Source organism: Chiloscyllium plagiosum, unplaced genomic scaffold, assembly GCF_037043375.1.
Source record: "Chiloscyllium plagiosum isolate Xiang-an unplaced genomic scaffold, Cpla_swu_hap1 HiC_scaffold_23, whole genome shotgun sequence".
NCBI classification, from domain to species: Eukaryota; Metazoa; Chordata; class Chondrichthyes; order Orectolobiformes; family Hemiscylliidae; genus Chiloscyllium; species Chiloscyllium plagiosum.
In genome coordinates, this window is record NW_028270161.1 from 44984088 (window position 1) to 45010705 (window position 26618).

The 26618-nt window shown below is 41.0% G+C and overlaps 1 protein-coding gene across 2 annotated transcripts in view; it reads left to right on the forward strand.

Annotated features, from left to right (window-relative positions):
* Positions 1–26618, forward strand: part of LOC122561654 (copine-8) — a 371771-nt gene that overhangs the window by 272927 nt on the left and 72226 nt on the right. For both annotated transcript variants that reach the window (XM_043713603.2, XM_043713601.2), the window contains exons 12-13: positions 7180–7233; positions 14645–14706. In XM_043713603.2, coding sequence (XP_043569538.1) covers positions 7180–7233; positions 14645–14706 — 116 coding nt within the window. The remainder of the gene's footprint in view (positions 1–7179; positions 7234–14644; positions 14707–26618) is intronic.

Consider the following 26618-nt stretch of genomic DNA (forward strand, 5'->3'; position numbering starts at 1 on the left):
CATCTTCTTCACAATTGACAATCGATAGTAAGTTGAAAGAGTTAAGAAATTGAGAGAATCCAGGGTCTTGTAAATTGTACTAATGAAGCTTCAACTGTTCCTTTGCCAAGGCCACTACATAAATCAATAAAGGGTCAATTTCCCCAATTACAATTCATTTTGCAATCATCAGCACCACAATATACAAGCCGATTTTTGTCCTACATGCTGTTTCCATGATGTCTTCATTTTAAAATGATCTGTTGTCTCAACTGATTTTGATACTGAAAGTCAACTCTTGCTGGGTCTTGGCTGTTTAAGGCTATTCTGTGCAGCATCACAACATCCGAGGACAGGCAAAATCGACGTTTCGGAAGGGCTTTTGCCCGAAATGTCGATTTTGCCTGTCCTCGGATGCTGCCTGAATTGCTGTGCTCTTTCAGCACCACTAATCCAGAATCTGGTTTCCAGCATCTGCAGTCATTGTTTTTACCTGTGCAGCATCACAGGCTACTAGCTGAATACAGGTATAATTCAACATATCAGTTCAAACAGTTCATCTGTGACCAGTTGTGTTTTTTATGACAATCAGCAGTGGTTACATGGTTGCTTTTAGGCTCGTTTTTAATTGCAGATTTTTATCGAATCCAAATTTCACCCCATGCTGTGGTACGTTTAGAAACTCTACCCATTGAATACTGGCTTGGAGTTCTGGATTACTGATCCAGTGTCAGAAATACTACATCTGCCACCTCCCCTCAATCATTTACATTTTGTCTACATCATTCCAGGCAACTTTGAAATATCATATTCACTCCACCTTGCAAAGGCAAGTCTATCTAAAAAGCAGATTTTTAATGTTAACCCATGCCAAGTGTGTAGATGTTTGGTGTTTAGGTCTACAAGTCCTTGGTACTGGTGACAATGTGTAATCATGTAATTAACTGTTACATGTGCCTTTGGCCCTATTGATTTGAGATAACCCTCCTCTGCTGACAGCTTAGTCTCCTTAGTGGATCTGCTACAAGTTGCACCTGCCCCACGCATTGATAAGTGTCCCAACATGATGTCTTAGATGATTCCTGTTTGAATTGCCTGCAGCCCAAATTGCTGGATGTAATAGATGTGTTGATGTAATAGACAGACCATTGAATGTAGCTATCAGTACTCCAAAGGTGAGGTGCCCTGTTACCTATGTCCTTTCACCTCACTTCACATCCATCTCATGGAGCGACATTCCACTTTCGTAGAATCCTTACAATGCGGAAGGCAGCCATTTGAGCAATTGGGACCACACCGACCCTTCAAAGAGCATCCCATTCACCCCCCAACTGTATCCCTTTAATTCCGCATTTCCCATGGCTAATGCATCTAGCCTACACAACTCTTAACATTATGGGCAATTTAGCATGGCCAATCCATCTAACCTGCACATCTTCGGTCTGTGTGAGGAAACCATAGTGCCCAGAGGAAATCCATGCAGACACGGGGAGAATGTGCAAACTCCATATAGACAGTCACCCAAGACTGGATTTGCACCCGGGTCCCCGGAGTTGTGAGGTAGCAGTGCTAACCACTGAACCACCGTGCCGCCTGATTTTGCCACACTAGAGAATATCACACCAGTACTGCTCATCACTTTCTCACATTTGCCATTTTGTGCTTCCAAATGCCATTTCTTTTCTCTTATATTTCATTACTATTCACATTATATATTCCAACTCAGATTAGTCTGCCTAGTTATGTTTGTTTAGTAATTGCATAAATCAAGTAATACATTCTAAATCTGAGTGATTCTATGCCCTCTTTTCTAAAAACAAATTAATGTTTGAAGATTCCTTTGACAGATCTTTTTTATATTTTGACTCACAGAAGAGTTCTTCACCATCAACAATACATTTTTGCATAATCTGTCATGAGATGTGGGTGTTGCTGGCTAGAGGATTTTTGGTATTAATTGTTTATTATTTTAATAAGCTTTTGCCTGCATGTACTTTCTATTAATTCTTTGCCATTATAAATTCATCTAATCTTTATGCCACTTTCCAAGGTGAAGTGCATGGAAGCACTAAATCACCAAAACTGGGGTATTGCCAAAGCAAAGTAACAAGTTTACAATGGCGTTGCTTCCATAGCTTCCATTATCTCTGCAGATATTGAGTTATTGTAAGGCTTTAAATTCTAGCTTCCACCAACATCCACCATTTTGATCAGAGCAAGTAAGGCTAATTGTACCTGCCAATGGTTGATGTGAACAAAGGCTGGATGAGTTTGGTTGGGTTCCTAATGGAAAGAAGCAGCAGAAGGTGATTGGATACCCAAAACAAAGCTATCTTGCCTCCAGGAGAAAAGGTGTGGATGGGTGAGGAAGGCAGACAGCTGGGGTGGAGTGGGAGTTGAAAACATGGGGCAATATAGGAGGTGTGGAGTGGGATAGAATAGAAAGGTTGAGATTTACAAGTCGAGGGAGTTGGGCGAAGGATGGGTGCAGGATGATGTAAGGGATAAAAAGAATGGGATGGTTACGGCATGAAAGGGATGGTCTTGAAAAGATGGCAACAGATTTGAAAGAATTATGTTGCTTTAAAGATGTTACTTTCACCACAAATATTTTCCAGGTCTCTGTTAGTAGAAGTGTAAAAAAACGAAGTTACATCCCTGTTCCCCAATTCATTTATCCTTTGTTTCACCGAAAGACTATGCTTGGACTTAACTCCCTAATGTGTGGAAAATGACTAGCAGATTAGAAGTAATCTTGTTCACATACAAACTTCCTATCTAACTTGCCATTGCTATGATTTTTGGGCATGCCTTTATGCTAGCATTGAATATCAAAACTGCATATGTAAACATTTTGATGGAAATTGTGTTTTGTATAATTCTAGCCAGTAGGTAGTGACTGTAATAATCTCATAGTTATTGGTTGTCTTTTTAAACGGTAGATTTTTAAATGGATTAGGCATTGCAAGAGTGTAGTCACATATTGAATTAATTGACATTGAGGAAGAACTTCATTAATGGGATGTATGTGAGAACTAAAAGCAATTCAAAGAGGCACCATATAAAGAACATGTATCAGAAATATTGTACAGCAGCAGCAGAGTTTGGAAATTATAAATGTTGTTTGGTATTGCTTTGATAGATCATGTCATACATGACTAGCGCTAGCATACTCTGTTGTGAATAATGGGGTTCTGGGAACTGATTCTGTGTGGACCTGAACTGTTTAGAACTTATGTTCAACTATGCTTACCTTGCATGATGAAACAAGCTCAGCTCATTGAAGTGGCTGCCTCTGGGGTCCCATCAGGTTAAGGACAATGGAGAAGTCCCTGAGCCTGGAGGACTAATTGAAGGCTGTCTAATACTAGCAGATCGATTGTCACATTGTCAAAGCTGTCTGCTGTTGTCTCAAATAGAGAGGGGCAAGGGTCTCTATTCCAAGTCATTAGCCACAAATTAGGAGGCTGGTAACATTGTGAAAGGCCCAAAATGTTACTGACAGTGTCAGGGTTATGAATAATTATCAAAATGGAGCCGTCACAGTTTCAGGGAAAGCCTCCCTAATGTGATGGGAAGGTGCACTGGATTGAGAATAGTGTCCTTACCCTTAATGTTTTAGCAGCTGGCTGGACTGATACCTCTTATAGTTGTTGAGAGGTGGGACTGTGACAAAAAGCGGGCAAGTACTGAGAGATGTGCAATGTCAGGTTTGATTATTTCTGTTTGCACCTCCTCACTAAACTCATATTTAGTCTCTGTCTCTGATGATAGATTCCAGTAGCTTTCCATCAATTTAAGTTATACTAACAGGGCCAGAGTTACCTAGTTTTACCATTCGTTCATAAACAATGGAGTGAAATCTGCAATTTTTCAATCTAAAACACCATTTAGATTAGATGGACCTCCCTCCACCTATCGCAATTCCAACGCCCCTCCCCCAAGTCCCTCCTCCCTACCTTTTATCTTAGCCTGCTAGACACACTTTCCTCATTCCTGAAGAAGGGCTTATGCCCGAAACGTCGATTCTCCTGTTCCTTGGATGCTGCCTGACCTGCTGCGCTTTTCCAGCAACACATTTTCAGCTCTGATCTCCAGCATCTGCAGTCCTCACTTTCTCCTCGTATATAGATTTCAGTAAGGCGTTTGATAAGACTCCCCACAGTAGGCTGTTGCACAAAGTATGGAAGCATGCGATTGAGGGTGATTTAGCAGTTTGGATCAGAATTGGCTAGCTGAAAGAAGGCAGAGGGTGGTGGTTGATGGGAAATATATTCATCGTGAAGTTCAGTTACTAGTTGTGTACTGCAAAGATCTGTTTTGGGTCCACTATTCTTTATCATTTTTATCAATGACCTGAATGAGGGCATAGAAGGGCATAGTACATTTGCGGATGACATTAAGGTCGGTAGAATTGTGGATAGTGCCGAAGGATGTTGTAGGTTACAGAGGGACATAGATAATCTGCAGCGATAGGCTGGGAGGTGGCACATGGAGTTTAATGTGGAAAAGTGTGGGGTGATTCACTTTGGAAGGAGTAACCGAAATGCAGAGTACTGGGCTAATGGTAAGATTCTTAGTAGTGTAGATGAGCAGAGAGATCTCTGTGTCCAGGTACATAGATCCTTGAAAGTTGCCACCCAGGTTGATAGGATTGTTAAGAAGGCATGCGGTTTGTTAGCTTTTATTGATAGAGGGATTGAGTTTTGGAATCATGAGATCTCTGGTGCGGCCACACTTGGAGTATTACATATATAGTCTGGTCACTGCATTATAGGAGGGATATGGAAGCTTTGAAAATGATTCAGAGGAAATTTACTAGGATGTTGCCTGGTATGGAGGGAAGGTCTTATGAGGAAAGGCTGAGGGACTTGAGGTTGTTTTTGTTAGAGAGAAGAAGGTTGATATGTGACTTAATTGAGATATAAGATAATCAGAGGGTTAGATAGGTTGGGCAGTGAGAGCCATTTTCTTTGGAAGACGATGGCTAGCAAGAGAGGATGTAGCTTTCAATTGAGGGGTGATAGATATCAGACAGATGTCAGAGGTAGTTTCTCTACTCGGAGTAGTAGAGGCGTGGAATGCTTTGCCTGCAGTAGTAGTAGATTCGCCAACTTTAAGGGTATTTAAATGGTCATTGGATGGGCATATGGATGAGAATGGAATGGTGTAGGTTAGATGGGCTTTAGATTGGTTTCACAGGTTAGCACAACATCGAGGGCTGACGGGCCTGTACTGTGCTGTTATGTTCTATGTATGAAATGAGCTGCCAGAGGAAACGGTGGAGGCTGGTACAATAACAACATTTAAAAAGCATCTATATCTATATGACTAGGAAGGGGTTAGAGGGATTTGAGCCAAATACTGGCAAATGAGACTAGATTTATTTAGGATATCTGCTTGACAAAGATGAGTTGAACTGAAGGGTCTGTTTCCATACTGTGCATCTCTATGATTCTATTTCTTTAACTTCAATTTTTATTGAGCTACTAAGTTCCTCCCTTTAGCTGATTTTACATCCTCTTGAGTTCTATTGCTTTTTCTACAATGAAAAATATTACAAAACTCATTTAATTATATCTGTTGTACATTGGATAAATTTTCACCATTCACTATTACAAATCACTCATTTATATATGTTTTTGGTTTTGATAGACATTATAATATTTTTCTCAATCTGTTTTTTTCCACATTTCACTTCAAATGTGTCCCTTTTGTTTTTGTCCCATTCTACTGCAAGTCCACATTTTAATTGTAACTGTATAAATCTTATTTCTCCATCATTTTTGGCCATGCTGCTTCTATAGGAATATGCACTATTTTGCATCTTACAAAATATTTATTTGAACACTTCACAATATTTGTTTATCCATTAACAATTCAACCCAGTTTACTGGGCCAACCTTGTTCTTAGTTTCTTGCCCTGTTTATTGATACAAGGACGATTATGAGCTGTCATACACCTATCCTGTCAGCAAAGAATCATATTTATTAGAAAACCCTTGGGAATGTGAGTTTTAAGAAAAATAAATTCAGTGTGTATTATGTACTGTGTGCTAACTTTAACTTTACTACAGCTTGTTATTGCAGGAGGCTTTAAGGGTCTGAAGGTATTAATTCTGAGGAGTACCTTTAGCACCACCCGTAGTGATGATGTCTTGTGGACCTGATGGATGAACTGCTTATGATCTCCATCCAGGTCCTCGTCATAGTCTCTATAACAATGCTCATCACATCAACGTAACTTGTACTTAGTTGTTAACTGTAATAAAATACATTTTGTTTAAGACAAAAGCCTCTTCTCATTAAAGTAGCAAGTTGCATTCCTTCCCTACACCAGACCAAATTGATCCTGTGGATCCTTACTTAGCCTAAAAGAAGATGTTTGCAAGAAGCCTATCCCATGATTGTGCATTAGTGCAGTCAACCTCATTCCACAGGGTGGTCTGTAGTGAGGATTGCTCATTGAACCTTAATATTTTGCTGGATACTGATATGAAAGCTTCCTGAACTTGTTTAGCTGTTCTTTAATCCAAGTGTATATGTCCACATCGTGAGAGCAAAGAGCAATCTTTTTGGTTTTCATGATGAGCTAACTACTGGCTATTTCAGTTGTTTATATGAATAAATGTCATTTACATGGGTACATTTTGTGTGCATTTTAACTATCTTTACTTTTTAGGCAATGTTCAGTTTCTAAGCTCATCTATTTGTTCTAAAGGCTAATTAATTGCAGTCGATCATTTAACATGTTAAAGTTCAATAAGAATGTAAAACCTATCCAAATAAAAATTCATTGGTCTGACTCATATTACACAACATTGAATTTCTCAACTGCTTTGTTGAACTAGCTTTAATATTGTCATATGGTACTCCACTTAGGATGGCTAAATCCACCAGGTGACATTAAACTCATCATTTACACGTGTCTTGTTACCACTTAAATATTCTGTTCAGCTTACTGGCAGGAACTTATACTTGACTGAGTTTGCATCAATGCTTTGTTTCTGACTTAATATTACTGCATTCAATGAAGAGAATATTTTTAAATGTAGTTAATTTAATTCAACATTTACAGATTTTTTTATTGTTTTTTTAAATGTTAAGGTTGTTAAACTAATATTTAACTTGCTGCATTTTAATTGTGATAATTAACAAGAGTCTTGAATTGAAGTGATAGTTAATGATTTTATCTTTCAGGTGCTAAATCCAAAGAAGAAAGCAAAGAAGAAAAAATACATAAATTCTGGAACAGTGAGTACTTCTGTATTTCTTACACTCTATGCACTAAAAATGATCTGAATGTCTCTGTAGGAACTGCAGCTCATTAAAAGGGTACACTTTAAGGGATCGTCATTGTTTATTAGTAGACATCCAATTAAGCTTGCCTTTATTCTGATGTGAATAACATGACTGTAATTTTAAATATTCATCTTTTAGTTGACTATTTTTGCCTCTTTTGCTGCAGGTTCAGTATCTGATGTGCTTGTGAGTTGATGCATGGGTGTGCAAATGACAAGCTTTAAGAATATAAAAATTCTTAATTTGTACTGAGTTTTATTGAATTCACCACCTTTTTTGCACATTTTGCTTGGGCTCTGCACTACAAAGTTCACAAATTCTTCACAACAAATTAGATTTCTTAAATGTCATTATTCCTGTCATGCAATCTTTAATAGACTAAATCTTCTTTGGTTTAAAATTGACTCTGACCTTTTTTACAAGCAAATTCCTTGTTTACTCAGTCATTAGAAAGCATTATGTACCTTCTTCTATATACTTAAATATTATCTGTACACAGTTGTGTAGCAAAGCTTTATATATATATGCATATTTTAAGATGTGTTAAAAAGATAGGTTTTGTGTCCTTGGACATATAGGAGTGGAAAACCTTTTGATCTCAGGATTTTTTTCCCAATCTTTCGTTCTTCTCAGAATGTCTTGGCTATTAATGCTCAAAGAGAATTAGACATGATTTTCAATGGTTTAAGTTAATAATTAGAAGATCATGTGGAGGCTGCCTGAATGTCCATTAAGTGCTCTAAATGAAGCATTCTCCTAGGGGCTCCCTATCAGACAATCCAAACCTATGATGCATCAATCATTAGGTAGAAAGAAGCAGTGTAATATTATTCCCAAACCCTTACAATGTGCCACCTATTAAATGGATATGAAAATGTGATGTTGTCCAGTTTGACTGGAAGAGTGATAAAAGCAGAATATTATTTAAATGGAGACCATGGAATGCTGTGGTACACAGGGATCTGGGTGTCCTCCTAGATAAATCACAGAATGTTCTCATCTAGGTACAGTATGTAATTAAGAGGATAATGGAGTGGTGACCTTTATTGCAAGTGGGAAAAAATAAAAAAGTAGGGAGGTCTTGCTGCAACGGGAACTGTTGGTGCAACCATGTTTGGGTTTCCTTACTTGCACTGGAAGCTCTTCAGAGAGGGCTTGCTACACTCATTTCTGGGATGACCGTTTTGTCTTCTGAGCAAACGTTGAGTCACTTGGGCTTCTACTTAATAGAGTTTTGAAGAATGAGAAATGCTGGTTGAAACATGTCAGATTCTGAGGGGAAGTGAGGACTGGAGATGCTGGAGATCAGAGCTGAAAAATGTGTTGCTGGAAAAGCACAGCGGGTCAGGCAGCATCCAAGGAGCAGGAGAATCGACGTTTTGGGCATAAGCCCGAAGAAGGGCTTATGCCCGAAACGTCGATTCTCCTGCTCCTTGGATAATGCCTGACCTGCTGCGCTTTTTCAGCAACACATTTTTCAGATTCTGAGGGGGCTTGACTGGGTAGATGCTGAGAAGATGTTTTCCTTGAAAATGGAATCTAGAGCCAAGGAGTACAGTTTCAAAATAAGGAACATTCTCTTTAAGAAATAGATAAGGAGGAATTTCTTCTGTCTGATGGTTGTGAATCTTTGTTGCTCTCTAGGAAGAGAATTCCAATGTGTGGTTTATTGCACATTTTCAAAGCTAAGATCTTTGATTAGAGAGTCCAGGCTTATGGAAGGCAGGCAGGAGAGGTCACAATGAGATCACCAACAACCTTTGGAATTACAGGGCAGGCAGTAAAAACTGAATGGCCTTACCCTGCTCCAATTTCTTGTCTTATGTTTTTATGACATGATGTTAGGCAGATCAAGACCAGCTGATCTGCTTAGCCTATATCAGCATATATATGATGTCTTATGCCTTTGTAAACGGCTATTTTCTGCCATCTGAAGCCATATAGCAGCAATAGATAAATAGCTTTATAAAAGGCCATTTAGGAAAGTCTGAAAATGTCCTCTTTGACACCTTTTGTTGATTGAATGAGTCCAGAAGACAATTTGACACTGACTTTTTTTTTGCAGGCTACCTACTTTTTGTAGGAAATGATCTCTACTCTAACAGAAATAACATTCTTTCTTGAAACAATACGGCAAATCAGAGATCCTCATGTTAGTTGACTACTTGTTCCACAGTTTCTGCTGTTTGTGGATAAATAAAAACTTCCGAAGAGCCACAGCTTAGCTTTCCCCAATATAACATCTCAACCTGACTCCTGATTTCCCAGTTGAAATACAGTCTAGTTCCTTCATTTTTTTTAGAGTTTGATCAAATTGCTCTTTAAATTATACACATCTGGCTCTTTAACACTATTTTAAGCCTGCAATCAATTCACCTGCCATCACGTGCATCTTTCAAAAGATTCAGTTAACTCCCATGGATGAAGGAATCAAAGCTGGGGCGCAGTTTCATAAATTAGATCCAAATAAAGTTTTGTACAAAGATAAAATTGTATATTTTGCTTTATAATGAGTTGTCCTGTGAATAAAATAGAGTCTCCCATTAGATTTAAATCTAGTTTCAAATCTTAAGACAGAAATGAGAATCAATTTCTTCTATTAATCATCAAATCCTGACAGTGTGGAAACAGGCCTTTGCTTCAACAACTCCACACCACTCCTCTGAAGAGCAACCCACTCAGACCCATTCCCCTAGCCTATTATCCAATATTTATCCTTGAGCAATGCATCTAAGCTACACATCCCAGAACGCTATGGGAAATTTAACATGGCCAATTTACTGAATCTGTACATCTTTGACTGTGGGAAGAAACCAGAGCACCTGAAGGAAACCTACAAAGACAAGGGAGAACGTGCAAGCTCCACACAGATAGCTGCACTAGGCTGGAATTGAACCTGGGTCTCTGGCACTGTGAGGCAGCTGTGCTAACCACTGGGCCACTGTGTCGCCCACTTTCAGTGGATAATGAATTTATGGAATTCTTTATTACAGAGAGCTGTAAAGTTTGGGTTGTTAAGTGTATTCAAAATTTAGATTTTAATCCATAAGGGAATTAAGGGTTATGGGGAAAGTGGAGTTGAGGATTATCAGATCAACCAAGATCCCATTAAATGGCAAAGCAACCTCAATGGGCAGAATGGCCTACTCCTGCTCCTATGTTGTATGGTCCTATCAATTGTGAAGAGTAACAAGTTAATACTTTTGCTTTGCTCATGTGAAATTATCCAGAGTGTGGTGCTATGTCAGTTGCCATATAACAACCAGGTAGAAAACACGTAACAAAAAACAATGATTAACAAAGGAGAAAAGAGGGGAAAAAAACCAACATTTAAAGGAACTCTGAGTGAAAGGTGGTTTCAGTATTTGTGCCACTAAATTTAGAGTTTTGTGCTTGGATACAGAAAATAATGCTGAACTTGGACAGCCAACTAGGCTGACTACCCACTGCCCAATGATCAACTTTATTGGAGGGGGGGGATATCGCAAGTGCATTGCGATAGCAGTGATACGATAAGAGAGAACTACAAATCTGAAAGGGGTGAATCAATGCATGACTGTAACTGAGATTTTTTGGAAGGGGAGAATAAAGACAACAATAACTGTGCTTGGATCTTGATCAAAATCTACAAATTCAGTGTGGGAAGTAAGGTGAAATGATATATATTGTATTCTGTGGAATATCTGAGGTTAGAGGTTGTGGCAGGGAACAGTGACATTTTAAGTCAGTTTTCTAGAGCTCTGAGCAAATAATAATTTTGCATCGGATATATCTGTGAGACCTAGGGCAGGATTTTCAAAGCTGGATTGGGAACTTGATACCGTCATAGATTCTAGGTTCCAGCCTTGTGGTTGAGCTTCACCATTTCTAAACGTAAATGGGGGGACCGGGCAGGAGGTGCGCTTGACATCTAATTATAAACACCAGACACCTCTAGGAGAATACCTGCTTGGCATCTGTGGTAAAGGGAAGTGGCAGCCATATTGGGAGCTGTTGTTATCTTGCTAAGGAGACAGGCAGGTTGTGATAGGACTGGAAGGATAAAGACAGCATAAATTCACAATGGACGCTAAGTCAGGTGCACAATGTTTAATCCAGCGCCAGTTGACCCTTCAAATTTCACAAAATTCGCTACTTTTTGGTGTGTTTTGTCTCCAACAGCTGTGCATAAGGTGGCCAAACTGTTCCACCTGTATGGGGGAAAATAAGATTGCAAATCCAACAGGCCTCTTTAACAAATTCCTTAAGATGTCTGAAGGTGTATTAATTAAGTGGCGTTGAGCGAGTTTCCTGTTTCTTCCTCCTGCAGCCCTGTTGAAAATTGCAAACTTTAATGCCACCTTATGTGAATGCCATTTTCAAATTCTGCACACATCCATTCCTTGTCCAACAATTCAAAGTTCAGCTCCCAGTTTCACTTCAGTGTAAATGGTCATGTTCATGACTTTTTACTCATCAGTCATGATACTTGGCATTCAATGCAAAACTAAATTGCTGAAGCAAGTTTCTGTGATATTCAGAAAGCGCATTCCAGCAGCCAATTTTTCACACCGAGGGAGCAAAACACACTGAGGGAGTTGGGTCTGTTTTTACATCAGAAACCGATTGAGAAATTGACTGAAGTTCGGAGTTTCCTGGTGAAATGCTTTGATGTGGAGTTTCCCGTAAAATAAAGCTAATGGGGGCAATAATGGAGATGGGTGTCATACTCTGAAGCCAGTCATCGCTGAGTTATCTGGTTGTCCTGCTAATAAGACCTCATAATGTCCCATGAGGAGATGAGTTATCACCAGGCAGCCAGGGGCCTGGCACCTATGAAGTACAGGAGGAAGCTCTTTTTCCCAGATGGTAGGAGGAAGAGGCTGCTTTGTCACTGATAGAAGCACTTCTTCTGCTCAGTGTCATCTCCCTCTCCTCTCTTGCCTTCTGTTATAATTCTGTTATAACTCACCATCTTCAATATCCACATGTCACTGGAGGTCCATGACAGGGAGAGCATAGTAGATCATCACAGTGTTTGAGATCATTGCAGTAGGGTATTGCAGGACACTCCTTCCCAGTTCACCAAGCTTGTGATTTTCCATCAGTTGTGAATCTGAAATATTGTCTGCCTTTAGTGATGTAAGCACCTCCCATCTTGGTGATGTAGCAGTGTAGAGGGACGGTATGGTCAGTGGCCAGCACTGCTGCCTCACAGCACCAGGGTCCCTGGTTCAATTTCCCTCTCATGTGACTGTCTGTGTGGAGTTTACACATTCTCCCTGTGTCTGTGTGGGTTTCCTTTATGTTCTTCGCTTTCTTCCCACAATCCAAAGGTATGCAGGTTAGGTGGAGTGGCCATGCTAAATTGCCCATAGTGTCCAGGGATGTGCAGGCTAGGTAGATTAGCTATGAAAAATGCATGGTTATAGGGATAGGGTAGAGTGTTGGATCTCAGGGTGAGATGTTTTTTAGAGAGTTAGTGTGGACTTGAGGGGCCAAATGGCCAGTGTGCACACTATAGGTTTCTCTGATTCTATAATTCCATGTATAGCCAGCCATTTGTGAGATGCCACAGAGTTCCATACTGACCAGGTCGCCATCGTGTTAGACTCTCTCCCTAGAGATCCACTGTATCTTTTCAGTTCTGATTCTTAACCATCAACATGTACCTTCACATGCGCCTATACTGTGGGTGGTGTCCCCTTCTCCTTCATCTCCCTCAGTGCTTCCCTCTGCCAGTGCCCTTCCCTTTGTTGGCTGCTGCTCCTCATCTCCAATGGATCATTTCCAGCAGCAGTCTTATTAGTGGTCAGTTGGGGTCCTACTTCCCTTACCAGTTGTTCTTTGCCTGCACAATTCCAGAACGGTGACAGCTCTTTGAAATGAGAAAGTCCTAAACTTTGACTTCTTCCTTGCCCTGTGATAGGCTCCTGCAACTTTAATGTTAAAGAGTTGACCACTTACTTTTTGTTGGGCCCCCTGCTTTGTCCCTGAGCTGGTCCTCACCTTTTACTCCCTGAAGTAGACAGCTCTGAAATCACTAGCTACTTGCAGCAAAGCCCAGAAAGTTCCTAGCTCTCAATGATCTCAGTTGGCCTGTTGAGGAGTGTAAACCAGTTCAGACATTGTGCTTTTCCTGCCTTCTGAAAAATTGGAATTGTTGGAATTGGAAGTGGGATATCTGGTGGCTTGATGTAATATTTTTAGGTCACCCTCCTCCATTTCAGCTTGAATCGAGTCTCGCAAATCTGGCCTCAGGTCTCTCTGAACTCTCACATGGAAGATCGATGAATTCAAGGAAGGAAGAGCAAAGAGAAATACAGATATCAAGTGCTTTTTCATAATTTAAAAATTTAGATTAAAATAGTTAAAAAGGCTTGTGTTGGTGACAGAACGTAAACCACAGGGATGTGGTGTTGTGGGATATAGGATGTAAAGTTGGTGGCAACTTACAGTTTGATCATTTTCCCTTTAAACTACTAGCAAATTCCAATCAAGCAATTTTCAGGTAATATAGTCATAAATAAAATCTTGTACTTCATTAAAATCTGGTGAAAGAAATATTGGCTGATTGGAGGAGGGGGAAGGTGGGTGAATTATTAGTCTTGTGCCAATATACGAAGTAAGCAATAGCAAACCAAAAGACCACTCCTCCCAATTAATGATCTTGGTTCGGCAGTCACACTGTTACTATTAGATCTTGAAGTCATGTCCGGCATCTGTGACTTTAGGATGTAATTCAGATAGACACTTTAGTGCTGCACTAGCCGATGGTGTGTCTTTCAGGTGTTGAGGTTTTGAACCATGGACTTTGCTGTACACAAACTGGATGCTGCATTTCCTATGTCAAAAGCTGGGACTTCAGGTTGGAAGTATTCCATTGGCTGTACAGCATTTTGGGAGGATGTCCTGAATTTGCGAAAGACATTGTCCAAATATAAACTCTTTTTCTTCCTTCTCACTGACATTAGAGGAATACGGCATGTTTTAAGTTGGACTGTTAATTGGTAGTTATTCGTTTTAAGCTATTGCTCATGATTAATTTCATTTCCAATTATTTTGAAGTAAAATAAAACGCAACTGAGCACTGAGAACTTTCCCACCTAAGAACTCCAGTTTAGTAGACAGTCAAATGGAACAACTGATTTGAAAGTAAGAAAATTGTGCAAATTCTTCAGCTGTAAGAGGAAGACAAGTGCTTTGTAATATGGCACACATTCCCACATTAATTCCAACAGTTTTCATTTTCCTGTTTGAGGTGTTGTTCCTGTTTCATTGTCCTTCTTAACATTTATCAGGAGGGTGTTGTAGTGTTTGTTTTCAGTTTGCACAGTAATAACTCCACATGAGACAAAATTATTGTTTCTGTTTTTTTTTCTAGGTAACATTGCTTTCCTTTGCAGTTGAAACTGAGTGCACGTTCCTTGATTACATTAGAGGAGGGTGAGTATTTAATTTGTTCAATTTAAATCATACGTTTAATACATACCTTTAAATGAGAATATCAAACTTTAATGTCATTTAATGAGTGACTTGAACTTTTTCTCTTTCAAATACCCATTATAATTTACTGCAAAATCTGATTACTATTTAACATTGCATTCTTGACTAGTAACAGTGATTTAAAAAATAAGTCTTTTTCATTTCAAAAGGTATATTTGATGGTCATATAACTTTCCAATATCCTTGACATACTCCATATTTAGCAACAGAAAAATGAGTAAACTAGCCTCAATTAACCCCTTGTATATGATCTATTAATTATTTCTGGAACATGGAATTTGAATTCGACTCCATTTCTAGAGCTAGTAATTTAAAACTTGTTGTCACTCTTATGTTGCTAGGTACTGGAGCATGAATTATTAATGACTTAAATTTAGAATCTGAAGTATTTTAATAATTACATGCTCTTTGCATTCAATTAAAGTTAGAGACTGGAATGATTAAAGTTAAAACTACCAGAGAATATTTTCCATTCCACGTGTATAGTGGCATCTTTGTATATGCCAACACTGATGTGTTTACAGATTGAGTGCCTAGGCAGTATGTTGAAGTATCGGCCATTATGGCTTTCATGTTGCAATGATATGATGTCACCATCAGTGATTTTCAAGAAATGAAAGGATTTATTGTATTAACTGCAAGCAGCCTGATTTTCTGTCATTGATTAGAACAAACAGGCCAAATTGTTCGTGGAAAAGAACACAATGAAATAAATTTTGTTTAATAAAGAAGATCCTTGGATACAAAATTCCAGTCAGAGATCTATACTAATATCTAATCTGTAAATCAGTGTTCCCTGTAGAGAACTTTACACAAGTGCTGTGTACAACACAAATTCCCATGAATTCCTTATGCAATTATGTTTTCAAAATTCACAAAGCTTTGTGAGGGTCTCCTAATTTGAACAATGAAAATTTGGATTTATATAGCAACCTTAACATCATGAATTACCCCAAGCCACTCAACAGGAATGTTAGAAACACTATGTTTTTTTTAAGCCACATACTGTGTCACACACACAAGGTTGACATTAAGGCAGAGGCTAAAAGCTTGGTTAAAGAGTTAGGTTTTAAGCAGTGTGTTAAAGATGTAAAATGAAGTAGAAAGACAGAGAGAGGTATGGAGAGTGAATTGGGGTTAATGCAACTAGTGGAGGAGCAATTAAAATTAGGGATTCACAAAATGCCACAGAATTAGAGGAAGGTAACAATCTCACAGGGTTGTGGGTCCATAGTAGATTAGAGATAAGCAAGGGCAGGCCATGGACGTGTTTGAAAACAAGGACGAGAATTTTAAAATCAGCGTGTTGTTTGACAGAGAGCCAGTGTCGGTGAGTGAGCAGAGGGGTAATAGGTGAATGTGACCTACTGTGACTTAAGTGACTAGTAAGAGTTTTGGGTGACCTAAAGTTTCCTGATGGTAGAATGTAGGAAAGCAGCCAGAAATACATTAGAATAATCAAATTTTGAGGTAACAAAGCCATGAATGAGGGTTTCAGTATCAGCTGAGCTGAAATAGGGTGAAGTTTAATGGTAGATGGAAACAAGTAGTCATCATGATGGCACAAAAATGAAGTTGGAATCTCAATTCAGGATGGAGATTGTGAACATATTGGCTTAATCTCAAACTGTTATCAGGGAGATGGATGGAATGGTAGGTAGTGAACATGTTCCAAGTGGTGACTGAAAATTCTAGTTTTTGTTCAATATTTAATTGCAGAAAACTCTGCACATCCAGTGCAAGATGTCAGATAAACAGTCTGATAATTTAATAATTAAATTATTGAGTGAGGAGGAGGTGCTGAGGAAAAGCTGCACATCATCACTATACATATCAAAACTGACATTGTCCTTCATCAACCTCACCCCAAAACACAATCTGTAGAAGGTACCACTGATGTCAGGACATCCTCAGGTTCCTGAGGCACATCAGCAACTGAAGTAGAGTTGGAGGCCACTCCCATTTTGGAAGATTTGGGCAATTAACTATTAGCAGAAAATGCTGTTGCCTGAGATTATATTTTCTGCTGAAATTATGTTTCAAACCACTGAACTGTATCTTTCCATCCCAGTTCAAATTAAGTGTGCTTTGTAAACCAGTCAAGCACAAGTGCAATATTATGCTTTAATAGATGTTAACCTTCAAGTGTAATTTTACTGGTGACAGTGAAGGCAGTTCAAAACAATTATGCGGTGATTTCATCAGCTGCTTTGTCACAGGCAGCTTTAGAGATTGATTTGTTTAATTTATCTAGCAAAAGCCTAGAAAAGCATAATCCTTTCATTTGAATTTTTTAACATATTAAATAGATTTATGGACAGCTATTGGGCACAATGTATTTACAGTTTTTTCTATTGAGCATCAGTTTAATTAAGTAATCAAATCTCTTTTACATCATATGTTTTTGTGGTACCATGGAATGCACTTGTTGGACATTAGTTATGGATAACATATTATTTAACTTTGGTTTTATTCACAGTTACTTTCTGAAATATAATTGTTGAACTTGAATAAAACTCGGAATGCAGTCAATTTTCTACTGTGAAATTATCATTAGTGATTGAATTGAAAAGATAATGTTTCAGTGGCTGTAAAACTGAAAATCATATTCTTTCAGGCAGATCCAATCGAAATGTATTAAATGATATAATAATTTCACTTTAATGACCTGATAATTAACAGAACAAAGCAATATATCATTTGGATTAAATATCAGAATTCTCAGAATTACCACCTGTCCATCATAAATGAATACATCATCAGAGCTACCCAAAGCACTGTCTGACAATGGGTTGTACAGGCCATTGACGTCACCGCAATACTCTCTGACCCAAACATAATCTTCTTCAGATTTCTGTTTTCATCAGTCGCTGAGCTTTTGCTGGGAGAGTTATGACTGTTATTGATGCAAACACTCCAGATCTACTACAAGGACTGTGTTACCTTGTTGGGGCTTTGCCACTGGTGTACAATATTCAGCTACTTTTCCAGGACGTACACTCGTCTTTATAGGAAATCTCATCATCATCTGAATTGTTGCGCTCATGGATACAATTTTACCATCTCCTTAGAATTTAAAGTGTGACTCAGAACTTGTGGTCTGCCTTTAACTTAAAGTGGAGACCAAGAACATAATCTGTGAACTTCTCTCAATCCCCTACAGCAGCTACTGGTTCATTCTCTATCACAGCATATCTCTGACTTATATCTGTCCGTGAACACAATGTATAATAAACTGGTCAGAACTTTTCATCCATCTGTATCTGAGAGTGCAGCTCCCAAAACTGCGGATGGTCATCTACAGCAATAATGGGGAGTAACTCTGGGTCACAGTGAACTAAAATATCAAGTGATAGCAATGCTTCTGACATTTTCTCAAAAGATCTCTGTGTATTTGGCCCCAGAGCCATGTATTGTCCTGAACTAAGTAACAGCTATGTAGTTACTCATGGACTGTAGTTAGGTTAGAACTAGAATTGGGGTTAGAATTAGAATTAAAATTAGAATTAGCTTTATTGTCCCATGTAAACTTTCTCTGTACTCATGAGAGTACAAGTCACCACTTATGGTGCCATCTTAGGTACCAAGGTACTTGGGTACAGATTCTTAAGTACAAATTCTTAGATACAAAAGTTAGACAAATAAATTAAAAGCTCAGCAATAAGTTAGAAAAATAGAGAAATAAGAGTTCAGAATAATAGGCATTCCAATCCAGATAACACTGGGCTTCACCTTCAGGTCGGGAGTCAAGCCCACACTGAAGCTAGGAGTCCGCGTTCGCTTTCATCCACGACATTGCAGATGCTGCCTGAGGATGGGAGGTAAAATGAAAAAGGAAAGAAAAATCATGAAGAGAGGGGGAGAAAAAGGAAAGAAACAGACAGAATGGATGAGCTTCAGCTCAGACATCCTACTCCTCTGTCATCTCTAACTAGGCCTACCATACCCATGAATCTCTGGAGTTCAGTCATTTTCTGAAGAACTGTAAATGCCTTGAATATTTGTACCACTGTGAATTAAGTCTGACATGAGGTTCATCCACAATACGCCCAAGGATGTGACAGTATGAGAATTCATGTTTGTTTTTGAGAGTAAGTCCTTTTTCTGGTAGGTATTGTAGCATTGCAGTGTTGTGTTCTATCTGACTAGCTCCATGGATCCACATATCATTGTGTGATGTACAGCTCTTCCAAGTCCTTCCAGGAGCTTGACATTGTTATCTGGACGAGCCAGTGTGATGCCCAAGGGTATTGAAGCAAAATCTTTGGGAAGGAATAATTAAGAGTATGAGCAACTTAGAAGTTTTACTGAGGGGGTAATTATTAAAAATCACTTTTGGATCTAGCTTCAAGACTGAATTCTTTGGAAATTTAGCTAACCCACAGATACATTTAGCTTGCGTTCAACAGCTTTTTTCAGCTATGTAAGATCTAAGAAAATTCTAATAGATTGTTTTGAGAATATTTATAGCTCAGGTTGAGATTCTGGATATAGGTTTGCTCGCTGAGCTGGAAGGTTCGTTTTCAGACGTTTCGTCATCATACTAGGTAGCATCTTCAGTGAGCCTCCGGATGAAGCACTGGTGGTGTAAACTACTTTCGACTTATATGTTTGGGTTTCCTTGGGTTGGTGATGTCATTTCCTGTTCTTTTTCTCAGGAGTTGGTAAATGGGATCCAAGTCGATGTGCTTGTTGATAGAGTTCCAGTTGGAATGCCATGCTTCTAGGAATTCTCGCGCATGTCTCTATTTGGCTTGTCCTAGGATGGATGTTTGTCCCAGTCAAAATGGTGTCCTTCCTCATCCATATATAAGGATACTCGTGAGAGAGGGCCATGTCATTTCGTGGCTAGTTGATGTTCATGTATCCTGGTGGCTAGTTTTCTGCCTGTTTGTCCAATGTAGTGTTTGTGACATTTCTTGCAAGGTATTTTGCAAATGGCATTAGTTTTGCTTGTTGACTGTAGAGGGTCTTTCAAGTTCATCAGCTGCTGTGTTAGTGTGTTGGTGGGTTTGTGGGCTACCATGATACCAAGGAGTCTGAGTAGTCTGGCGGTCAATTCCAAGATGTCTTTGATGTAGGGGAGAGTGGCTAGAGTTTCTGGACGTGTTTTGCCTGCTTTTTGGTTTGTTGCTGAGAAATTGGCGGACTGTGTTCATTGGGTTCTGGATCAGTGGTGCTGGAAGAGCACAGCAATTCAGGCAGCATCCGAGGACAGGCAAAATCGACGTTTCGGGCAAAAGCCCTTCAGGAATAAAGGCAGAGAGCCTGAAGCGTGGAGAGATAAGCTAGAGGAGGGTGGGGGTGGGGAGAGAGTAGCGTAGAGTACAATAGGTCAGTGGGGAAGGAGATGAAGGTGATAGGTCAGGAGGAGAGGGTGGAGTGGATAGGTGGAAAAGGAGCTGGGCAGGTCGGACAAGTCCGGACAAGTCAGGGGATCGAGTTGCTGGAGGTTTGAAGCTAGGATGAGGTGGGGGAAGGGGAAATGAGGAAACTGTTGAAATCCACATTGATGCCCTGGGGTTGAAGTGTTCCGAGGCGGAAGATGAGGCGTTCTTCCTCCAGGCATCTGGTGGTGAGGGAGCGGCGGTGGAGGAGGCCCAGCACCTCCATATCCTCGGCAGAGTGGGAGGGGGAGTTGAAATGTTGGGCCACGGGGTGATTTGGTTGATTGGTGCGGGTGTCTCTGAGATGTTCCCTAAAGCGCTCTGCTAGGAGGCGCCCAGTCTCCCCAATGTAGAGGAGACCGCATCGGGAGCAACGGATACAATAGATGATATTAGTGGATGTGCAGGTAAAACTTTGATGGATGTGGAAGGCTCCTTTAGGGCCTTGGATGGAGGTGAGGGAGGAGGTGTGGGCACAGGTTTTACAGTTCCTGCGGTGGCAGGGGAAAGTGCCAGGATGGGAGGGTGGGTCGTAGGGGGGCGTGGACCTGACCAGGTGGTCACGGAGGGAACGGTCTTTGCGGAAGGCGGAGAGGGGTGGGGAGGGAAATATATCCCTGGTGGTGGGGTCTGTTTGGAGGTGGCGGAAATGTCGGCTGATGATTTGGTTTATGCGAAGGTTGGTAGGGTGGAAGGTGAGCACCAGGGGCGTTCTGTCCTTGTTGCGGTTGGAGGGGTTGGGTCTGAGGGCAGAGGTGCGGGATGTGGATGAGATGCGTTCGAGGGCATCTTTAACCACGTGGGAAGGGAAATTGCGGTCTCTAAAGAAGGAGGCCATCTGGTGTGTTCTATGGTGGAACCGCTCCTCCTGGGAGCAGATACGTCGGAGGCGGAGGAATTGGGAATACGGGATGGCATTTTTGCAAGAGGTAGGGTGGGAAGAGGTGTAATCCAGGTAGCTGTGGGAGTCGGTGGGTTTGTAGAAAATGTCAGTGTCAAGTCGGTCGTCACTGATGGAGAGGGAGAGGTCCAGGAAGGGGAGGGAGGTGTCAGAGATGGTCCAGGTAAATTTAAGGTCAGGGTGGAATGTGTTGGTGAAGTTGATGAATTGCTCAACCTCCTCGCGGGAGCACGAGCTGGCGCCAATGCAGTCATCAATGTAGCGGAGGAAGAGGTGGGGAGTGGTGCCGGTGTAATTACAGAAGATCAACTGTTCTACGTAGCCAACAAAGAGACAGGCATAGCTGGGGCCCAGGGTACCTCTTATTTTTGAATACTCTGCGTAGTTCCTCTGTGCTGCAGCATGTGGTGGCTCATTGAAATGACGTTTTAATGCAGCTTCATTTGTGGATGTTGGGATGATTGCTTCTATAGATCAATATTTGGCCCGCATGTGTTGTTTTCCTGTGGACGCTGATTTGAAGTTCCCCATTGCCTGTTTGCTCTAATGCGACATCTAGGAATGGGAGTTTGTTGTTGTTTTCCTCCTCTTTAGTGAATTTTATGCCAGTAAGGATATCAGTTGGGTTTAAGCACTGGCATCATCTGCAAGCACCAGTATGTTGATGTTTGTGACAGGTTAGAAAACCATATTTTGCCATGGAGTCAATTCCTTTCTTTACTTTTGGAGACACACTGGATCAGAATCTTTCTGGGTGTAAACAGAAATACTGGGCTGAAACTTTGTTTTTGGCCCATGCTCAGTTTTGTAGAGAGAAACCCCGTGCAAATCTCAACAAGACCTAGTGAGCTTTCTCCATCAGCTCTTTCCAAAATCGCCTTATTCACTGCATATTCCATCCAATTGATGCCACTCAATTCTAGCTCCCCTTCTGCCATTCATCATGCCCAGAACAACTCACCGCTGCTGAGATATTCCAGAATGGACTGGTTTCCCTGGCACTCGGGCCATTTCAAAAGCCTGTTGCTTTACTCAGTTAAGCAATGTCAGTCCATGCATGTCCTGCACAGTTCTTGATATTTGTCCTAGACACTGCAAACAAGGGGAACTTCGTGCCTTGCATTATGGGCAGGGACGTGGAGATCCTGCTATGCAAGATGGTACAGAGGGTGATGTCATTTTGCCCCAGGACTGGAAATGGAGGCCATGATACCAGACTATGGCAGCCTGGTCTGGGTTTGTCACCTGGGTCAGTGGAATCTCAGCCCTCTGGAGGAACACACAACACTATAAGAAGAAAAGTGATGACTTGCTTCTCTCTGCCAGTGTAAATACCACTGTCTACTCTTTGATACTGCACTCTGCTACTGTACCAACATCCCACCAAGGTTCACCACTGTACCACTCACAGTAGCATCTACAATATTTTCCCTCACTCATTCACACCCACCCCAACCCCTGACACCATTTACCCTGCAGGGTCTGCACTGCCTACTCACTCACTGAGGACAGCAACCCACCTGTACCAAAAGTAGCCACCCTTTAATACCTCTCTCATTCTGATCCCAGGAGGTAAACAGCCCACAACAGAAAAAGTCCAGACAAGTGGTGGGCTGCCTGACATTCTCTTCCTCATCCGTTATGAAGAGGTAATCCTGACCCTGACCATCCCACATTGTTGGTTGACTGTCCCCAAGCCTCTGGAATATATCAAAGACTGGCTTAACTTATTTTACTAGGACTCATTGAGTGAGTGCTATCCTTTTTGTTTGTACTTGGCTGAGGACTGCCAACAACTATGACAGCTTCCTGGCTTTGCCCCTTCACTAAATAGCATTATAATACACCAGTACTCTGAGCCTAGTGGCTCAGGCTGTGAGGCAAGGTGCGGAAAGGCAAGGCAGGGATGCTGTGAACATCCAGGCATTCTCGGAGTAATTGAGCACTAAGAAAGCAATTGAAAAGGCCAACGATGCAGCCAGGTCACATCCATGAGCTGAGTGCCTGGTCGAATGCAGAATTGCTGCAGCATTGCAGTGAGAGTTGCTATAGTACCCGGAGGTGCAGCATTGAAGTGCAGAAGTATACTATTAGTGGATCGAGAGGTGGCATGGTGGCTCAGTGGTTAAACTGCTGACTCTCAGTGTTGGGGTCTCAGGTTTATAGTTTCATAGTAATAGAAGCAGGAATAGGCCATTTGGCCCATTGAGCCTGCTCCACCATTCATTACAATCGTGGCTGATTTACCCAGCGTCTCATTTTCTCCTAACTGCAATTTCCCCATAACCCTTAATTCCCTTACCATGCAAGAACCCATCCAACTGTGTCTTGAATATATTTATGAAGCTGTCTCTACTGCTTCCTGGGGCAGAGAATTTCATAGATTCACTACTCTCTGGGAAAAACAGTTCTTCCTCATCTGTGTCCTAAATCTACGCCCCCTAATCTTGAGGCCATGTCCTCTACCCACCAGCAGAAACAACTTGCCTGCCTCTATCTTATCTATCCCTTTCATAATTTCATAAGCTCCCCTCTCATTCTTCTAAATTCTAGGGATTACAGTCCCAGGTGGCTCAACCTCTCCTCATAGGGTAACCCCCTCATCTCTGGAATCAACCTGGTGAACCTGTTCCGTCCCGCCTCCAAAGCCAGTACATCCTTCCTCAAGTGAGGAGATCAGATCTGCGCACAATACTCCAGGTGCAGCCTCACCAACACCTTGTACAATTGCAGCAGAACCTCCCTGCTCTTAAATCCAATCCCTCGAGCAATGAAAGCCAATATTCTGTTTGCCTTCCTGATTACCTGTTGCACCTGCTAATCAACATTTAGCTATTCATGTGAGAGCAATCCTAAGTCCCTCTGCACAACAGCATGCTGCAGCCTTTTACCATTTAAATAATACTCTGACCTACTATTTTTACTTCCAAAGTGGATAACCTCACATTTACCAACATTGTACTCCAACTGCGAGAACCTTTCCCATTCACTTAATCTGTCTAAATCTCTCTGCAGACCCTCCACATGCTCTGCACAGTTTGCCTTTCCACTGAATTTAGTGTCATCAGCAGTCTTGGATACATTGCACTTGGTCTCCTCTTCCAAATCATTTAAATATCATGAACAGTTGAGGGCCTAACACTGACCCTTTTGGCACTCCGCGCACCACTGATCTCCAACCAGAGAAAGATCCATTTATCCCAAATCTCTGCTTTCTGTTGGTTAACTAGTCCTCTATCCATACTAACACATTCCCTGCAACTCCATGCATTCTTATCTTATGTATGAGTTTTTTATATGGCACCTTATCAAATGCCTTCTGAAAATCTGAGTATACAACATCTACCTGTTCCCCTCCATTCACCGTGCTTGTTACATCCTCAAAGAACTCAAGTAGGTTTATCAAACTCTACCTTCCCTTCCTGAATCCATGTTGTATCTGCCTGATGGAACCCTTTCCATCCAGGTGTCTCACGATTTCTTCTTTAATGGGAGCCTCCAGCATTTTCCCAACTACAGATGTTAAGCTAACTGGCCTATAGTTGCCTGCCTTTTGCCTACACCATTTTTAAAACAGCAGTGTGACATTCGCTGTCTTCCAGTCTGCTGGGACCTGGAGTCCAGTGAAGTTTGGTAAACTACCATGACTGAATCTACTATAACTTCGGCCATTTCTTTCAGCACCCTGGCATGCATTTCATCAGAACCAGGGGACTTATTTATCATTAGATCCTCAAGTTTGCTCAACACTATCCTTTCCGTGATAACAATTGAATTGAGGTCCTCACCTCCCATCATATCCTTAACATCATTTTTTGGCATGTTAGACACATCTTCCAATGTGAAGACTGGCACAAAATAGTTACTCAAGACTTCGGCTGTTTCAGCATGACCCAATATTAATGGATGCGGATCGTTAGCTGTCTTCCTGTTTGTCCTATGTAGTGTTTTGTGCAGTCCTTGCATGGTATTTTGTACACTACATTGGTTTTACTCATGCTGGGTATTGGGTCCTTCATTCTGGTGAGTTGTTGTCTGAGAGTGGCTGTTGGTTTGTGTGCATCCGCATCCATGAACACCAACTAGCCACGAAACGACACGACCAGCTATCCTTAGTAGCCACACACGCAGATGACAAGCAACATGAATTCGACTGGGACAACACTACTATTATAGGACAAGCCAAACAGAGAACAGCCAGGGAATTCCTAGAGGCATGGCACTCAACCACAGATTCAATCAATAAGGACATCGACCTGGACCCAATATATCGACCACTGCAGCAGACAGCTGGAACTGACAACCGGAAGCGGCAGATTCAAACCACTACAAATGTCGGAGGAAAGATCACAGAAGCGCTTCACAGGCGGCTCCCAAGCACTGAGGATGTCACTTAGACGGGGGACAAAACGTCTGCAACACAAATTCCCAGCTCGGCGAACAGAACCAGAACAACGAGCACCCGAGCTACAAATCTTCTCACAGACTTTGATAGAACACTGGCAAACATTTTTACTTGAGTGGATTTTCTTCTCCATGAATTTAAGCAAAATGTCACTCCAATAAAGTATCAGCTGGCCAATAGTGGGTTCTTTCTTGTTTACTTCAGCAAAAATAGTGCACAGATATGGCAGTGTATTGCATCCTGTTGAGTATCAATAACCACTCAGGTACATGTATAATGTAAACTAAGATGAAGCAGGAAAATCAGATGCTGTGTTGTAATTCTGTGACCCATCTTCATCAAGAGAAGTTGTTCATTTATACCAACAACCAAAATGTCCACCTTTTAACAAAGTAATCTTGCACATTATCTATTCACTTCTAGCAATGCCATCTTCAGACAGAAAAAAGCTCCCTACATTCCAAAGTCTAGTAATCTCCAGGAGATCGCAATTGCTCACAATTCATCACAGTCGCTGCTAACATGTAAATTATCAAACCTATATTTGGAAACATCCTTCTCTCAGAACCTGTCAAATTCTATTTTAAGGAGCTGTTGTGACACCTTACCAGATCTTAGCAGCTTTGTTCCAGATCTATAATTTCCCTGAAAATGAACGTTCTCTGGCAATTAATCTAATATTTTGAGGATGGAATTTGTAGGCATGGTCTTTAATTTTATTTAATATCCAATTTAATAGATTATTGAAAGTTTACTGAAACAGGTAGCTTTCTTATAGACACCTAAATGGCATGGGTTGTGGTGAGAAATGTGGCAGAACCCCAGGAGAAGTTCACTGAGGCCAAACTCGATGTCCAGAACAACTCACTGCTGCTTTTACCTACATTCCTGGTGAGGAGAGTTGTCTGTTAAGGAGATTATTGCTTGTTAGCAACCTCATTAACTGCACATCTCATCTCATTAATATGCAGCCTCTGAGCCTACCAGCTGTCACAAACAAACTAACTGCTGAGAACTCTCAACATGGAAGTCAGAGCAGGTGCCTGGCAACTTCAGTTCGCCATTGGCTGAGATGAGCCTCCATGATGGTTACCATAGGATAGCATCTCAGGGCTTCATCCATGGCCACTAACCGCGCACACCCCTCAACCATGGGCAT